The sequence below is a fragment of the Pinus tabuliformis genome, chromosome J (genome assembly GCF_031772625.1).
Source record: "Pinus tabuliformis cultivar Carrire ecotype Pingquan chromosome J, CPIR1, whole genome shotgun sequence".
Lineage (NCBI taxonomy): Eukaryota > Viridiplantae > Streptophyta > Pinopsida > Pinales > Pinaceae > Pinus > Pinus tabuliformis.
In genome coordinates this window covers 1015751905-1015770415 of record NC_142295.1, presented here as the reverse complement: position 1 = coordinate 1015770415, position 18511 = coordinate 1015751905, and the positions used below count along the sequence as shown (strand labels likewise).

Sequence of the window (18511 nt, the reverse complement as noted above, 5' to 3'; positions counted from 1 at the left end):
TGAGAATTTTCATATGCTAAGGAGCCCTAGATGACTTTTGCTAGCCTTTCAAGGTGCAACAACAAGGTCATTTAGGGATTTATACTTCAAATTGCAAAGGAGATGAAGTTTCAAGGGCTTTCAACCTATGAGGTGCCTCTAGGAACATTCACCCACTCCCTCAAAGAGCAACACATGCATTAAATCACTTATTCAAGGTTTCCAAAAGAATTTTGCATTACTTTAACCCATACAAGAATAATGATAATGATAACATGCATTAGACAAGTAAGATAACAAGAATAACATAAAAATTTCACTTACATGAGAGAAAGAGTATATCCATTCATCAACTTTGCATTAGAAAGAAGCTCCAAAGACAATAGCGAAAATCCAAACATCATAGTGCATTCATAAACTCCAAAAATTTCGTCCCAGAAACAAGTGCGAAAATCTCTTAAGAGATACTTATCCGATCCAAGTGACGATGAGAGGAATGAATGAGCCTCCCATCTATTTATACAATCCATAAGGGGGTTTGAATAGCCTAATTATCTTAATAATGCCCCAAATAATAAAATAATGTACAATAATGATATGACTTGGTGACAAGCCCACCAAGATAGCTCCAAAATAGAAAGATAAGCCTCTCAAGAGGGAAAAATAGTAAACATAATGAGTCGTTGGGCCATTGAGAAGGCCTAGTGGAGTCCAAGTGTTCCAAGTTGTGAGAATAGTCTCCAAACATAGTGAATAAGGGCTTGGCCCCTTGATATCCAAGCAAGTCACATGTGGTGTCTCCAAGTGGGTGTGGGGGCACAATAACATCCTCATGGGTCTCCAAGTGGATCAATAATGCCTGTAAACTATCTGCAAGGGCTAGGAAGATGACATAAGCCCTCCCTTTATCTCCCGTAGTGAGACGCATCCTCATTTGGACCCTGGAACCTCTGCCAAGTGTGTGGTACAAGTGTGAAGTCGACTAGGCATGGTGATCCAGGTGCATCATCCTCATCCAAAAGGTGGAACACGAGAAATCACTGAATGGTGCTGGGGATCCATGAAGTGCTCTCTAGACCTACAAGTGTCAATGTGACCCTCTGGAGGGCTTGGACCCAGTATAAGGAGACAAAACCCCAAATGGAGACCCACTTGCAATCTCGCATAAGATCCAATGCATCTCCTCGCCTTCTTGTACAACAAATCATTAGAGTAATCAAGTAAAAGAGCTTACAAATCATGAAACACAAGTGGACACTTCATAATGGCATGCCCTTCAATAGTGGGATTTGGCATGTACAGGTGCCTCGAAGCTCAAAAGGTGGTTAATCAAGGACCCTATTAGGTGGTTTTAGCCTCTAAAGGGGGTGACATGTCCATGGTACATCCATCAAATGGTAGGTGGCATGTGATATAGTGATGGAATGGAATGGGGGTGAAGGGGAAGCTCCGGGCCACATGCCATGGTACAAGGGTAGCTAATATGGGGAAGCCCACACTTGAGTATATGAGTGTAGGAGGGAGCAATCGTGGTACATGAGTTACCCCGACCTTTGTTTTTCCACCCTTCTTCATATGCCTTTTGCCTTTTATTAATTTTTCCTTATAACTGCTCGGTGCTCCAGGGGATGAGAGCATGATGTGTAGGATACAACAATAGATACCCCTTTTAGGTGGGGCAATTCATTGCCCACCAGGGGTTGGGACAATCATGGGTTCCTTAATGATGGAGGGGGCTCATCTAGGGCCCATAGGAACTAGGGTGACGGCCATGGATAAGGGGTAGAGCTCATGTTTGGCTTTTGCCCATGTGTTAAATTTGTATGTCTCGGTCATTTTTTGCATTTTATGGTACAATTTCCTATTGAAAGTGGCCAAATATGCTTTTTCTTTTCTTTTTAGTTGCATCAACCTTCGGGGCATCGTTCTAGGCCCGACCCAAGGTGTGGACAAGGGGAGGGGGAGGCTAACTCCTTGTGGACCCAGTGGACAAATGTGGACCCAGATGGGAAATATGATGAATGGGGTTGTAATGAGCGGAAGGGGAGTGATGTATATGGTTTTGGGAAGCAGGACCACGCAACTGAAATCAAGGTTTCCCATGTAGTGCCATCCCTAAAGCCTAGTGGCCAATAAAGGAGATCCCACAAGACTAGAATACAAAGTTAACCATCAAAAGGGCAGAGGAGACAAGAGTACAAACCTAGTCCACTCTTTCCACCGAATCCCCCCACTAATCCATGCCCAAAAGTGTCCATGATAAGTAAACAAAAATACTCAATCACACAATGATAAGCCATACCTTCGGGTTTGGAAGGCCCACCTTCAAACATATCATAGTAGATGGACGAGGGACCACATGGTTGGCTCAGGTGGCAGAGAAAATGACACATCGAGCTATCTGGGCGTTGCAAGGGGCTGCCGACTGAAGACCCTCTAGGAGGAAAATTTTCTCCTATGGATATCACCCACAAAGTGATGGGTAACACTGCCCTCATTAGCCATCACCCAGTTCTTGAGCACTTGATACTCCATCTCATGATAAGGAACCATTGCATGTCCCACCCCTAATGAGTGAGAAACCAACTCATCTTAAGGGGTAAAATAAATGCTATATCATAAAAAGCAAGCTTTGATCCTTCAGCTATGCACCATATAAAAGCATTATCAAAAAGAAGTTAAAGGTGCACTAAATGGGTGGAAAAAGTAGGCTGTGGAAAGGGGTAACTCTTGCCTCCATGATTGCTCCCTCCATTACGTCTATATACTCGAGATGTGGACCTCCATCAACCTGTCCCTTGGCCATGACAGTTAACAATAAAGTCATTCCCCTTTGTTGCCACCTATTGCCATTACCACCTATGAATTAAAGGGTTAACCTTTGAAATGCTACCTCCCCTTAGGGGCTAGAAGCACTTACTAGGGTTGAATACCTAGCCACCTCTAAAGAGGTTGGGAACATTTTTACAGGACTTGGTCTAGTTAGATATTTGAAGGTGATCTCTATTTAAAGTATTACTATGCCCTTAACAGTGAAGTATGGCCCACTTAAATAAATCTATGGTTATTTTCTCTAACGAATGGTTGCTTTCACTTGAGTTTGAGATGGTTTTTCCAGGTGAGTTTGCACATAGTAGTTGAGGCCTTCAGGGCACACTATTCCACTCCTACTCCACATAATGCCCAGGTCATACTACACTTCCAAAGAGCATGATTACCTTGCAGATACAATGTTTCCTTTCTATAGCAGAGCATTGGACACTTTGATGATTTTGACAGATGATTGACACCCCAAAGCATGCTTAGAAGCTAGAATGCTGAGTTCACTTTGCTTGGCACTAAGGATTGTTAGTGATGTACCTAGCGAACCTAGCATGCCCCCAGGTTGGCCTTGACACTACTTGATGGGCAGGCCTTAATCTAGAGCGCAAATGATGATGATCATCCCTAGGATGATTAGAGAGGGTTGGTATTACCTCATGGAGCCCCAATGTTAAAGAGAGAGTACACTATGTTGTCTAGAAGGCACCCTTGGAGATGATGCAGAGTACTCAGAGTTGTCTTTTGGACACATGGAGATGTTTTGAGGGTTAATTTGAGGACCCTTCCTCAAATTGTGGTTTTTCATGATAGTTAGAGACACATGTTGTCCTTACATCACACTTTTGGAGCATTTTAGCCCATATTTAGAAAGGCCTTTACGACTTACACGTGTGGGCAAATGTTGGCATATTTGATTTTGTTGAGCTATTGGCTTGGCTTGTAACCCTTTTACTTTATGTCTACTCAAAATTAGACTTGTTTTGGGGCTTTTAGTTAGATTAATGGAAATGATAGACCTCCTATAAAAGGAGGATCATTCCGTTCATTTGTTCATCATCACTTGTGTGGATTTTAGCCTCCTACGAGAGACCTCGACTTTTGCTACTCGCTACTTGTGGAGATGTGATCTTTTGTGGAGCTATTGTTATTGAAGACTAGTTTGTGTATTTGAGATTTGTTTTTGGTATTGAAAGAAAGCAATTTCTTGGAAAATTTGTGAGTATTATTGCATATATTTTATGGTTTTTCATGTCATGAAATATTGCTAGGGTTTTTCTATTGTTCCTTCTCTAAATGCATATTTTTCCTGGAAAGTCTTGGTAAATTATTGCTTGTCAAATCTATTTCCCTTGAGTTCCCTAGAAGACCCATGTAGAGATTTTTTTCTAGTTAGTTTCTCCCCTCATAAAAATATAGTTAGGGTTTGAATGTGAAACTAGGGTTTTCCCTCTTACACCATGCATGAATTTGCTATCTCTTAAATTTAGCCATAAAAACTCCATCACCCAAGTAGGGAAAGTCGCTTGGATTTTTGTTGTGGTAAAAAATTATCAATTTTTTATCTCTTTCTTCCTTTTGTATTTTCCTAAGCCTTTTAAGGCAAGCCACTAGGGCTAGGGCAAGGGTCGAATTCAACTAGGATTGTTTGAAGGAAAACATTGGAGCTGATTTGACTTGTTTTCACCTTGATTGACCTCATACACTCAAAATCTAGCTTGTTTCATGGTGAAAATTTCCTTACTAGGGCTGACATCATCAACCCTAGGCAAATACTTCCTGAGTAAACCCTAATCTTATACAGGGCTTCAAATTAGGGCTTGTTTGACGGTTTACCATCTCCTATTGTTGATCTTATCATTAAGTAAACCTTTTCTTTGTGCTTGCCTGCCTAGATATATCTTTGTTGAGCTACATTTTGAAACCCTATATATCAAGCATTTTACTCGAGGCCTAGTTTATGGTATGGTGTTCCTTGTAAATAAAGGATTGTGCCCTAATCCATTGAAGAAGCACCTTGCTCAGCTATTCACATACATTACCTTGAGCCAACTGACTTAGAACATCCTTTAGGTGAGAACTTGGGAAGCCTCCTGTGTGGTGAAATTCCACTAAAGAGTAGGAGGTGGAGTGCTAAGGTGACAGTGGCAACCACATCATTGTTGCATCTTAGTCTGACTCTTGCCTTGTGAGGCTTCTCACAAGGCCTGGTAGATTTTGAGCCAACAATGTCCATAGTCTACAAATCTGCAGAGTATTGTTTGTCCCTTTCTTGGCATATTTTCTGTTCTGTGTTATGTTCATGTTTTTGATATTTTCCATGATATCTGTACATTATTTCCTAAGGTGATGTTCTTATGAGGAATATGCATTAGTATTCTAAGGGAACTCAAAGTCAAATTTTCCTCCCATGTAGAGATTTTTTTCTAGTTAGTTTCTCCCCTCATAAAAATATAGTTAGGGTTTGAATGTGAAAACTAGGGTTTTCCCTCTTACACCATGCATGAATTTGCTATCTCTTAAATTTAGCCCTAAAAACTCCATCACCCAAGTAGGGAAAGTCGCTTGGATTTTTGTTGTGGTAAAAAATTATCAATTTTTTATCTCTTTCTTCCTTTTGTATTTTCCTAAGCCTTTTAAGGCAAGCCACTAGGGCTAGGGCAAGGGTCGAATTCAACTAGGATTGTTTGAAGGAAAACATTGGAGCTGATTTGACTTGTTTTCACCTTGATTGACCTCATACACTCAAAATCTAGCTTGTTTCATGGTGAAAATTTCCTTACTAGGGCTGACATCATCAACCCTAGGCAAATACTTCCTGAGTAAACCCTAATCTTATACAGGGCTTCAAATTAGGGCTTGTTTGACGGTTTACCATCTCCTATTGTTGATCTTATCATTAAGTAAACCTTTTCTTTGTGCTTGCCTGCCTAGATATATTTTTGTTGAGCTACATTTTGAAACCCTATATATCAAGCATTTTACTCGAGGCCTAGTTTATGGTATGGTGTTCCTTGTACATAAAGGATTGTGCCCTAATCCATTGAAGAAGCACCTTGCTCAGCTATTCACATACATTACCTTGAGCCAACTGACTTAGAACATCCTTTAGGTGAGAACTTGGGAAGCCTCCTGTGTGGTGAAATTCCACTAAAGAGTAGGAGGTGGAGTGCTAAGGTGACAGTGACAACCACATCATTGTTGCATCTTAGTCTGACTCTTGCCTTGTGAGGCTTCTCACAAGGCCTGGTAGATTTTGAGCCAACAATGTCCATAGTCTACAAATCTGCAGAGTATTGTTTGTCCCTTTCTTGGCATATTTTCTGTTCTATGTGTTATGTTCATGTTTCTGATATTTTCCATGATATCTGTACATTATTTCCTAAGGTGATGTTCTTATGAGGAATATGCATTAGTATTCTAAGGGAACTCAAAGTCAAATTTTCCTCCCAGATTCTTCTAACTCATGATTTCTGCTCCTGAAACAGTCTGACACATGATTTCACCTCTCTGATTTTTCCACCACTGGAATGATAATCTTGATTCTCCATTATTAGAGCTTAATTGAGAACATGAACCATTGTAGAATCCTTCGATTGGCTCTCTTATAAATTTCTGTTAATAGTTGAGCTCTTACGCAATGCACATCGTTGGAAGTAGGAAAAGAGAAATTCTGAAAATATCTTTTTTGACTTGATTTTGGATTTTTGATGAGGAAAAAGGCATATGAAAGTATTGCAAACTAACATCACTGTTTTTTGGTTACTTTCTGTAACAGGGGAGCTTTATACATGGGGGAGAGACGAGGGAGAAGGTAGACTGGGGCTTGGCAGCGAAGGTGGTCCTGATGAAGGAGCGCTTGGCACTCCCACAAGAGTGAAGGAATTACCTGTGCCTATTGCTGCTGTCAGCTGTGGAGGATTTTTTACATTGGCTTTGACTTCAGAAGGACAGGTGTGGAGCTGGGGTGGTAAGATGCTTAACCTTCTGTGTGTTTCCCCGTTTGAGCTAATCATTGTTGATTCAATGTATGTGTGCTTGAGAGGATATATAGTACTGTTTTGACAAAGTTGCTTTGCTGCAATAAATTTGCCTTTTCTAAGCCGGATATACAGTTCTGTTTTGTCCTCATCCAGTAACCTTTTTCTTTGTTCTTCTGGTTGTGGATTGTTTGCTTGATGTGTAATAATTGCATTGTAACTTGAAAGAAATGTCTTAGCTGCTTAAGTGTTTTAGTCAACTTCAGGAGACAAAATTAACTACCGAAATTAATTACTAGTCCAAACAGTAAGCCATGTTTTCCTACCGGGTGAGATGGCCATGTTGCCTATTTCTTCGTGTAGTCATGAAACATCTAAATATCTCTTGTAAGTTTTCCTGTTGATTGTCTCTAAATGTGTCAGGTTCATTGCTTCATAGCAATGTTGCATGACTCGTACTCGTAGAAGACTCGTCTGGCTGTTGACTCGGCGACCTGTATAAGACTCGGGAATGACCCGTATAAGACTCGTATAAGACTCAGCAAAATACAGAAAAAACTTAAAATATGGTAAATTTTAATCACAAAAAAGAAAAAAGAAAAAAGAAAAAACGAATTTTGAGGGTCTCCACGAGTCTTATGCAGATCATATGTAGTTCTTCGTGGGTTCAAAGCGGGTCGCTGAGTTTTATGTGGGTATGGGTAAAAACTGCAGGTTCTATGTGAGTGACCTTTCTTGCTATAAAACCCATCAAGACTCACGGGTACTCGTGGGTCTTATTAGAGTTGTGCTACACTGCTTCACACCAGATCAGTAAAGTTAGTGAAGAAGTCTGATAACTTAAGGAAGATGTGTTAAATTCATATGAAATGATCTACGTGCCAGATGCAGTGTAGGTCCTGCAACCCGTGCACCCTACTTTTATTTTCCAAGGAAAAAATTCTGTAATTTTAGTTATAAAAAGCAAAATTACATAGTCATATACCTCCCAGCATTGAAAAAGTGCTCAACAATCATTTAGAGCAAAATGCTCTTCCTACTTGCTTTTCTCCAAAGTATATCAACCTACTGTATCATAAAAAGTAAAGCTGTTCATTTTCTCAAAAAATACATATTTAAAAATATAGCTATAAACAGCCCTTTGTCTTCATACAGAAAAGTATGAAGTTATATCCAAGGTTCATGGGTAAAATCAGTGGTGTGGCTATCCTATAGGATGGATAATGTCTAAGTACTGTGCTCCAGTCCCAATACAGCTTTTGAAAGGCCATTCACTATGCTGTTCCTGTTTCTGTATGTGAGAAAGCTGTCATCTGTATTTGTATATCATCATATAGGGGTTCTAATATGAAATTTCTGATTGAATCTTTTTTTTGTATGCATTTGATAATCAAAAGAGAGTCACCAAAAATTTGAATTTGTGAAACCCCATGATCTTGAGCCAGCTGAAAAATTAGTTTGAGTGCTATCAGTTCACAGAAGTTGTTAGATTCTTGACCAATACTAGCTTTAAAGGATATATAGTGATTAGAAGAAATATAGATTCATCCTGTACCCCCTTTTGGTTTTGAGGCACCATCAACATATGCTGAAGCAACAGCCTTGTATGTTATCTTTTCTTTGAGATCATGTCCTTTTTGTTTTTCTTCGATATGTGGATAAACATTTAGGATAATTGGATCGCACATTTGAGAGGGTGAGTCTCCTATCCTGCAAACAAAATCAGATTTATAGCAAACCATACTCCCCAAGCTATCTTGAGGGGGAAGGTTTTGATCTTCTTTGTGTCATTTCCTGAATACCGAGATCTGAAAGCTTCTTTTGTCTCCTTTCCAAACATCGTTTAGCCCTATCAAGCTTTTACTTCTTTCCTAACCTCTTCTATAAAACGGACAGGTCATAATTAGATGTTCTATGGCTTCAGGTGGATTTTTGCATAGATTACACCAACTTGGCCCATTCATTTTTTTTAATCTGAAGCACCTCCCACATTGGACCTTTATTGTTTAATATCTCGGCCATATGAAGATTTTATTTTTGGGAAGGACACATTAATTTCCAGATTTTTTTTTTCCACCACCAAGCTTGGTGTCCCTCCAGTTCTTCTTCAGGAAGTGCTCTACAACCTAGCTTAGGTATGTAAGTTCCAGAGGGATTGAGGGACCAGGACAACTGATCATCATCTTCACATGTTTTTACATTGCCATCTTTTAAAACCTCTGTATAGCCCTTCTAGGCCTTAGCAAATCTTGTCTCAGATCCAACTCCTCCAGGTAAGTCATTGTTGTTGCGAATTGGTAGACCTCTCCTAATTCACAATCTAAGTGTGTAAAAACCTCTACTTCTAAGTTCTTGGCGTTGAATTTCATGATTTTCTAGATTGATAACTACTTCCAATGATTACTTCACAAATTTGTCTTATATCACATTAGTCATTAAGCAATTACTCATAGAAAATCTCAACAATAAAAAAATAAAGATGATAGGATCATGAAGAGACAGTCAAACACAAGAGACAAAAATTATCCTGGGAAAACCCCAAACTAGGTGAAAACCCGACAACCTTTTCTTAGAGAAATTTTTCCAGTGCAACAAGGAATACAATCTGAATTTTCCAGTCAAATCAAGTCAAACTGACCACTAACCAAACCCAGGTCAAACATGGTCAAACTGCTCTCAATTAGCCTCAGAAATTCAGTCTGCTGTGCCACAGAGATTTTGGTCTGCCTTAGAGAATTTGTCCTTCAAGTCTCCCACAGATTCGTCCTTTCTGCTTCAAAAACCTCCCTCTCTCGTATGTGTGAACAAAGACAAAATGATTATCCGAATTGGATGCCTAAATGGAGAGGTCGAATGCCAATATATAGATGTTGAATAAGCTGAATTGGTGTGTCCCTTCACTAGGGTCTGTTGCACCTATTTTGTCATAAGTTCAAGGAAGCAGTTGTACAATTTTTTTCAAAGACATGATCATGAGCCAGCTAATTCTTATGTCATTGTAAACCCATTTTTTACAAATTGTAATGTAAATGATGCTAGTACGATTGTTTAATTATGCAACAACCTAGGTAAACCTATGATTTTGGCGATGAATTTCATCCTAAGAGGTTTTTCGTCTTGTCGCATTATGTGTGTTTTTAAACACGGATAATCGGTGGAGTTTTTTCTTCTAGCTTAAACCCTAAAGCTAGGGTGGAATTTATTGACAAAATCTTAGGTGAGTCTTAGTGTTATATCAAGTTTTTGTAAAAGTGGTTTGGGAATAATTTAAGTTATTTGGATAAATTATTTTATTACAAATCACTTGGTTTACTAGATCATATTGTGTCGCAATATTGGGTAATTATTTCGAAGGTTTATAATGAATGGGTATTCCTCATTTGAGGGTTGAATTATTGTAATTATTTGATGTAAAAAATATTTTAATGCATGGTCCCTCATAATCAGACACTATGGCTAAAGTATTTGAGGGTGGAAAAATAATTAATCCCCTCAAGTGTCAATTAATTAAATTTTTTTGGCAAAATAAAATAAAATTCTAAGCTATAAAATTAATTAATTTAGAGTAAAAAAATATAATTTTACAGAAATTAATTTCTCCAAGTGGAAAATGACCAAAAAATTCGTGGGTAGAAAGAAGTCAATTTTTGGATGTCCCCCCACCAAGGAAAAAATGGATTTTTTAAGAAAAATTAAGCCCTTGGACCTTGGTGGTTAAGTCAAAGTCAAATTTTTGAAGAAATTAATCCAAAAAATTAATTTTTGGATTAATAAAAAATGGATTTTATGAGAAATTCGAAAATTCCTCAAAAAATAAATATTTTCGACGACAAAGATTAAAAGATGATCAAATATTTATCGATGGTCAAGATTATTTTGATGGGGATCAAGCCAACTAGTAGTTATTTTCCACTTGGAGGATTTATCTATAAATTAGAAGCCATTTTCTTCTCAAGTCATGATGAAAACTTTAACTCTGGTATATGTAATTTTGTAACACTGGTGTTGTTCCATTGATCTGCTAGGAACGTTTGAAATATCATAGTAAAAGACTTTGGGGTTCATTTCATGGTATTCTTTGTCTGATGATCTATGATATGTGCTTTCCTATATTGTGCTTAAAATTTTATAAGCTTGTTAGTCATTAGATGGTGATAAGAACATTCTATTGGTAGATTTTGGGTCTATCTTAGTTGATCTGATTTGCCATATGTCTAACAAGTTTGCTCGAAGGAATATACAGATTTTGCAGGTACACCGACTCATGGGCTCCAAGTTCACAGACTTTGGAGAAGAGCTGACCTTGTTTGGGCTCAGGGTATTTTATTTGATTTTCTTACTTCGCTAAGGCTGTGGGCAATACCACAACTTTCGAAACACATTTGATCTATTGCCTTTATTCATCATTTAATTTTTTTTCTCAAAAATATTTAATTTTTACAAGCATTGCATATTTGTATATATCTTGTAAATATTTGTTGTAAATAAATTTTCTCTAACCCTTGTTTTGCAGCAATTGGGGTTTGGGGTTTTATTTTAAATTTTTATATATATTGGAGTTTTGTGTATTTTTATTTTTCATTTGTGTAGGTGAGATTCAAGCCACTCCATAGGATTTGTTGGGGTTTTGAGCTAGATTTAGGCCCTTGAGGGTAAGATCTAGTCTCTATTCTATTTGCAGGGCCAACATCAAGGAATTTTGTAGTGAAATTGAGCAATACCGAAGATCTGAAACAATTTTTTTTTTTTTGTGAAGGTTTGATAAATTTTGGGCCTCCTTGGCCCAGCGTTTCCCTTAAGCCCTAGCCGCTGCCCCCTTCGACCTAGCCATCTCCATTTTTATGAGCCGTTGCCCTTGCCAGGGCCAACTAGGCCTGTCCATGAGCCTCCCTTTGTGATGTTCCCTCGAACTAATTTCACACAACAACTACACCGGTTTTGCAATTTTGAAGTCATGGCAATTTTGATATTTTGGGAGTGCTTAACTTAGGAGAAGTGGGTTAGGAGGACCCCACTTAATTAATTGGCTAAGGAGGGTCCCAACATAGGAGAAAAAGGGAAATCGAAGTTGTAGTAGATGGTGGGGACCACCCAAAATAGGAATACACACTCCTTGAGCAAACTCGCACTTTTGGAGGGAGAAAGACCAAGGTGGGGTCGATGCATGGGGCTGACATGGAGAAGCGGGAGCTTAAGGATACGTAGCGAGAGATGCATCATTTTGGGGGCTTTTGAACCTTTACTAATCGAATCCAACTAGCACGCTTGAGCTGTTGAGTCAGGTCTGCAAGTGTTGTTCAACACACAAGATTCTCAGGCGAGATTCTTCCTCGACCTTCGGTGGACTTCGAGTGCCAACCCAAGGAGGAAGATCTACACTATTTGGGAGCTGTTCCAGATTTGACATCAATGCATTTCGTGGGATTTACTCAGCAGTCTGGGTGCAGGAAAGGAATATGCAACAAACTGGCTGAGTTTTCCGAGAGAGTGGGTTGTAGAGCAACAAACTGGCTGAGTTTTCCGGGAGAGCCTTGGACCATTTTCTGATGGAGATTTGTAGTGTTAAGAAGACACATTTTTGTGGGGATTTTGCTATAGCAGTGACACCATTTCAGGGACTGCGTGGGCCTGTGCAGAGGGAGTTTCTAGGCCACACGTGCGAGTTGAGGGGGAGAAATAATGGGGCTGAACTAAGCTGGAGATTTGGTGGGACATTTGGAGAGGAATTTTGCCAGCATTTACCATCATTTTGGAGGAGATGAATAGGGGTCTTTCTAGGCATACCAAATTACCTAGCAGTTGGAGGAATACGTGGAAATTGGCGGTAATTTTGAGGGTCAGAACTAGGCCAAACCCTTTCTAGGATTTGGTGTGTTATTTGAGAGGAGATGGGGGTTAATTTCCTTGAATTTTCTGAGCACTAGAGGAGGGCCAAATAGCATATCTACATCAGCTAGTAGTGCAATTTTCTAGGGCCAACGCAGAGCTTAGAGGGGAATTGTCTTCCCATCATTTGGGCCATTGTCTTCTTCACTTGGGACTTGTTTAGCTTGCCTTTGGAAAGCTCAGGTGCACTCACTCCATACTTTTGTTGTACCCCCACTGATTTATAATAAAGTGGCTCAACATGGCTCAGTTTTTGGATGAATTTATATGTTTTTACTTCGTGTAAAAGTTTTGCGTGCATGTGCTATTATGGCTGTTTATCACTGTTAATTTTCCCTTAGGAATATTACATCCTTACCCTCGGCTACCCTCCATCTGCCTTCCTAGACCCTGCCGTGGGCTTCTTGAGGCCTTTTAGGCCTAGCCGCGGGGCTTGACGACCCTCCAATCCTCTCGGCCTCCCAACTCTCTCTTCCGCTGCCCCTTCTTTCCCCTCTGTGACCCTTACTCCTCCTTGCCACAAGCTTTAAAGCCTCTTTCCTTGCCTCGACCAGCCCTTTAACCCTATGTCGTGTTCTCTCTCCCTTTTAAGTTCTCGGCCTACTTCCTTCTTCCTTCGTGGCTCTTTTCCTCCTCTCTTCTTCCCTCCATCAGCCTCTTCTGCCCTTTCCCCCTTTGCGACAAACTCTACGAGGTTGTTTCTTGGATGCCATAGGCCTCTAGGAGGCCATACTCTTGAGCTGCAGACCCTTAAGGCCTTGGTTCCTTTCCAGTAGGCCTACAAGGCCTCTACCTTTGAACCGCAGGCCTGTTGGCCTTGTCTTCCTATCGCAGGCATTTGAGGCCTCTTCCCTCTCATCCGTGGCCTCCTAAGGCTTTGATCCTTTCATCTCTGCCCTTGTTGCCTTATTCAGTCATTCACATTGGGTTGTTGAGCTAATTCATTGTGATTGCAGTGATTTTCAAGTGATTTCATAGCAAACATTGGTGGTTGCAGCTAGATATTCCATTGGGGGAATCTTTGGCAAGTTTCTAATCATTTCCAAGGCCTCAAGGCTGAAGTGGTTTGCCCTCAAAACTCTCAAACCTTCACTGTTTACTTACAGCTATATAAACATTTGGTAACAGTGGCAAAATTCTTCATGAAATTGGCATAAAGTTGACATACAAGTTCCCTAACATATTAATAAATCACTTGCATACTTGGGTAATTATTTGTTTGGCATACTTCATGAATTTTTGGTGACTGTCCACTGTCTAAAAGAACCATCATAAGGTCTGATAAACAGTGACATAAGCATCTTCTCATCGCTTGCATTCTAAATTAAGAGGTAGTAATAATTTTGGCATTAATTTGGCATTGGGCATTAGTAACTTACTGCTGTCCTAAGGTTTAATTACTGCTCTTCAATGTTCCTTGAATTGGTTAATTGCATGTTGTAGCTAACATTGAAGTGAATTTATTGTTGGGCTAGTTGCTACATTGTTTCTATTGTTTCAAGAGCACTAACATATTGTTGTTTTGCGAGATCTCCATAAGTTCCAAACTTGCACTTATAGGCTCACTCATCTAAGCACATAATCCAATAATTTTGTTGAATGGTTGCTTAAGTTAATAAATGTTAAAATTGGCAACTAGGGCCAAACTCCATGTGAGTCACCTCATTTATGGCAGCTGATATTTTTCTTGGATTCCTCTCATCAAGGGGTGTAGGATTGATCTAACGATCATTTGATTCCGACATGTACTCATGGAGATATGAATTTATTTGTATTTCTTGACAATTTGTCAAGGTCAGCCAGCAAGCGAAATAATCTTTTACATCCCCCCAGCTAAATCTCAACGTGGCATATAAGTAGAGGAGACCTTGAGGCATTATCACACTCATCTCATCTCCACATCTCTTCTCTCTCCTAGCTTGTTTGGGTATGCGTAGGAGGAGTATCTCTCTCTCACGTGGAAGGAGGACGCAGGAAGGAGCAACAACGTTGACTTGGGTGCAGGGGGATGCAGAAGGTACAACAACGTTGACTTGGGTTGACCGAGGTGCTAGAGGATTGCGTTGACCAGCATAAGGATACCTTTGACTGCGGATTAGTGCGGGGAGCCTCTACCTTGCAAGCCGTAGTTCAGAACAGCTAACGTTGACCTCTGTTTGACCATGGTTTTGACCAGCATTGACTGGTTAGGGTTGACTGCAGATTTGCTGAAGCATTGACTGTTGTTTGACCACATTTTGAGGACTGTTTTGGGCTGCTTTCTATTGCTGTTGGAGGTTGAGTTCTCCTAGGTTGACTTAAGGTCATTTGGGAGTTGTTTGACCAACTTTGACCTTGTTGATTAGTATTACACTGCTGCTGTTGTAAAATCACAGATTTGTGATATTGTACTCTCTCTCTCATTGCTGAATTATTGAAGAATATAGAAGAATTGATCAAAGGGTTTCCCCACATTGGGGTTTGTCTCGGGCTGGTGCCACATCTTGTGTCTCTTGTCTTGGCTTGTCTTCTGTTGTTTACATTTATGTTCTATCTGCATTTTACTATCATGTTGATGTGATTGCAATACTTGAAATTGATATTGGGCTAATAAGAAGATTTGAAGTAAATTGCTCTTAAGCATAGAACATACCATAAATTAACATGGTATTAGAGGTGAGGTGAAGACAAAACCCAAACAAGAGCAAGAGCAATCACTGAAGATAGTTGGAAAAAGTTAAAAAAAAGGCTTCATGGGTTCCTCATCGCACTTCCCTGCTGAAAACAAGCTCTGTGAGAAGTTTGACTATAATGGATGGAAGATGTCCCTTGATCTGACATTGGAACAGCAGGAAGTGTTGGACTATGTGAGGGGTAGAATTACAGAGCCTCCATCAAATGCACAGGTTGCTACAAGGAACAAGTACACTAAGGGTGAAGTCAAAGCGAAGAAGATCATTCGAGACTCAATTGACAAGCGTCTGGTGGCCTACATTTTCGAGTTGAGCACCTCCAAGGGGATCTACGATAGACTGGTAAGCTTGTTCAAAGTTAGTGATGCAAATCAAGTTTTGTTCCTCAAAAATAAGTTGAAGGATATTAAGAAGAGAAAGGACAAAGATATTCAATCCTGCTTCTTAAGGATCACTGAGATCAAGGATGATCTCCTATCAATTGGAGAAGTTATTCTTGATAGGGAACTAACTATCACTACCCTTGGAGGGCTCCCATCTGAATGGTATATATTTAGAACCACTCTTCTCAACAATGACCGAATTTCGAGATTTGAAGAATTGATGTCGAGATGCATTCAAGAAGAGACAAGGATGGTGGAGCAAGAAATGCCTTCAAGCAAAGGCAACCCCACTGCTTTCTCCTCTCATGCCAAAAGGAGAAATAATTCTAGGTCTAAAGGTCACTTCAAAGGAAAGATCGAATCGAAGGGTGGAAGGAATGGAAGATGCTTTGTTTGCAATAATTTTGGCCACTATGCAAGGGAGTGTCCAAATAGAAAGGACACATTACATGATGATGATCAAAATCACTCCAGGGGCAACTCCAACCACAATTAGAGGAATGGCAGGTTCAATGAAAGAGGAATACGGGAAATCAAGGAAGTGGTCAACCTTCCAAGAAAGCAAGGAACTCTGGGTATGAATCAAAAGTTGTTAACAATAAGAAAGATGAATATTATCTGATATCGGCCCTCTCCACTACCTCTCCTCCGGACTCGTTGGGAAATTGGCTTATTGATAGTGGTGCCTCAAGGCACTTCACTGGTTACAAGGAAGCTCTCTCTAATTTGATAGAGAAGGAGACAAACTTGGAGATTATTCTCGGAGACAATTCCACCTATCCCGTAAAGGGTGTAGGGAATGTTACTCTTCAATTAAATCAGGGTAACACAATTCATTTGCAAGAAGTCCTATATGTACTTGATCTCAAGAAGAACCTGGTGTCCATTTCGGCAATGGAAGACAAAGGCTACAAGGTGGCCTTAATTGATGGCAAGGTACTTGTGTGGAAAAAGAATTTTAAAGATGCTTTCACTCTTGGGTTTCAGGTTGACTCTTTATATCAAGTTGGAAGAAGTCCGTTGGGAGTCATGTCTTGCGACACATCTCTACAGTCTGAACTATGGCATCGGAGGTTTTCCGACCTTCATTATAAGGCTCTACCCGATGTGAGACAGATGGTGACAGGGATGCCCGAGTTTAAAGTAGAGCATGAAGGTGTATGTCCGGGATGTGCCGAAGGAAAGCTCGAAATGGGATCATTCCCCTCAAGCCATAGCAAGACCTCTCTCTGACATTTTGCAGTTGGTTCACTTCGACATATCTGGTATGATTCCTGTGAACTCTTTGGGAGGATATCTATATTATCTCACTTTTACAGATGATTATTCTCGCAAGACTTGGATATACTTCTTGAAAAAGAAGGATGAAGTGTTCTCCTGGTTCCATCACTTCAAATTCTTGATCGAGAATCAAACCGAGAAGAGGATCAAGATTTTAAGGGCTGATAATGGGACCGAGTATGAATCCAATGAGTTCCATGAATTTTGCAAAGAAGCAGGCATTAATAGGGAGACCACAACACCATACACTCCTGAGCAGAATGGTGTGGCGGAAAGGAAGAACCGTACGATTTTGGAAGCTGTTCGTTCCATGCTCCATGATCAAAGGCTTCCAAAGTTTCTATGGGCTGAAGCTGCGAATACCGCCGTATATGTTCAAAACCAATGCCCTCATCAAGCATTGGATTCCAAGACCCCCGAAGAGATGTTCACTGGTAAGAAACCTGATGTCTCTCATTTTAGAATTTTTGGAAGTCCCGTATATTTTCATGTGCTGAAAGAGAAAAGAAGAAAATTGGGTGCATCTGGAAAGAAGGGAATCTTTGTGGGCTATAGCGAAAATTCTAAGGGCTATAGAATCTATGTGGCTGGTCAAAGGGAAGTCGAGATAAGTCATGATGTCACCTTTGACGAAGATATGGCTCTTAGCAAGGTTGACAATCTTCCTATTCTTAGGAAAGATAAAGAAGCTGACACCAGGAAGCCGGATGAGAAGGAAGATGAGACGATGCCTGATGTGGAAGAACCTATGGATCCTATTGATCCCCCTCCGCAAGAGCCTTCCTCTTCTAGGAAGAGGCCCTCATGGCTTAGGGGGACTCTCAAAGATGCCGAGAGACATATTGCACCCAGAGGGACTTTCCGTGAAAGTAAGAAACCGATCAGGTATCAGGGATACTTGATTATTATTAGCACCATCATTATGAACCTTCATCGTTCGAAGAAGCCGTAAAGCATCAAGTATGGAAGGATGCTATGAATGAGGAATATGAGTCCATCATAAAGAATGATGTCTGGGATGTGGTCCCCAGACCCTAGGACAAAACAATTGTCACCTTGAAATGGCTTTACAAAATCAAGCATGGAGCTGATGGGAGTGTTGAAAAGTATAAGGCTTGCTTTGTTGCTCGAGGCTTCTCTCATAAGGAAGGTGTAGACTATGATGAGATATTTGCACTTGTTGCCCAATACACCATTATCCGCTCGATCATAGCCCTTGTTGCTTCGCAAGGATGGAACCTACATCATATGGATGTCAAGACCGTGTTCTTGCATGGTTCTATTAAAGAGGAAGTCTATGTGGAACAACCTGAGGGGTTTGAGATTCATAATCGAGAATCTCACGTATGCAGGTTGAAGAAAGCTTTCTATGGGCTGAAGCAAGCACCCTGAGCTTGGTATGAGAGGATCGATAGCTACTTGATGAAGTTGGGATTTAGTAGGAGTGAAGCCGATCCAAACCTTTAATTTAAGGTTGAAGATGATAAGCCTCTCATACTGTTGCTGTATG

At 40.2% G+C, this 18511-nt stretch overlaps 1 protein-coding gene across 2 annotated transcripts in view; it reads left to right on the top strand.

Moving 5' to 3' along the window:
* Positions 1-18511, top strand: part of RUG3 (Regulator of chromosome condensation (RCC1) family protein) — a 239951-nt gene that overhangs the window by 95510 nt on the left and 125930 nt on the right. For both annotated transcript variants that reach the window (XM_089378940.1, XM_089378941.1), the window contains exon 3: positions 6578-6769. In XM_089378940.1, the coding sequence (XP_089235066.1) occupies positions 6578-6769 (192 nt within the window). The remainder of the gene's footprint in view (positions 1-6577; positions 6770-18511) is intronic.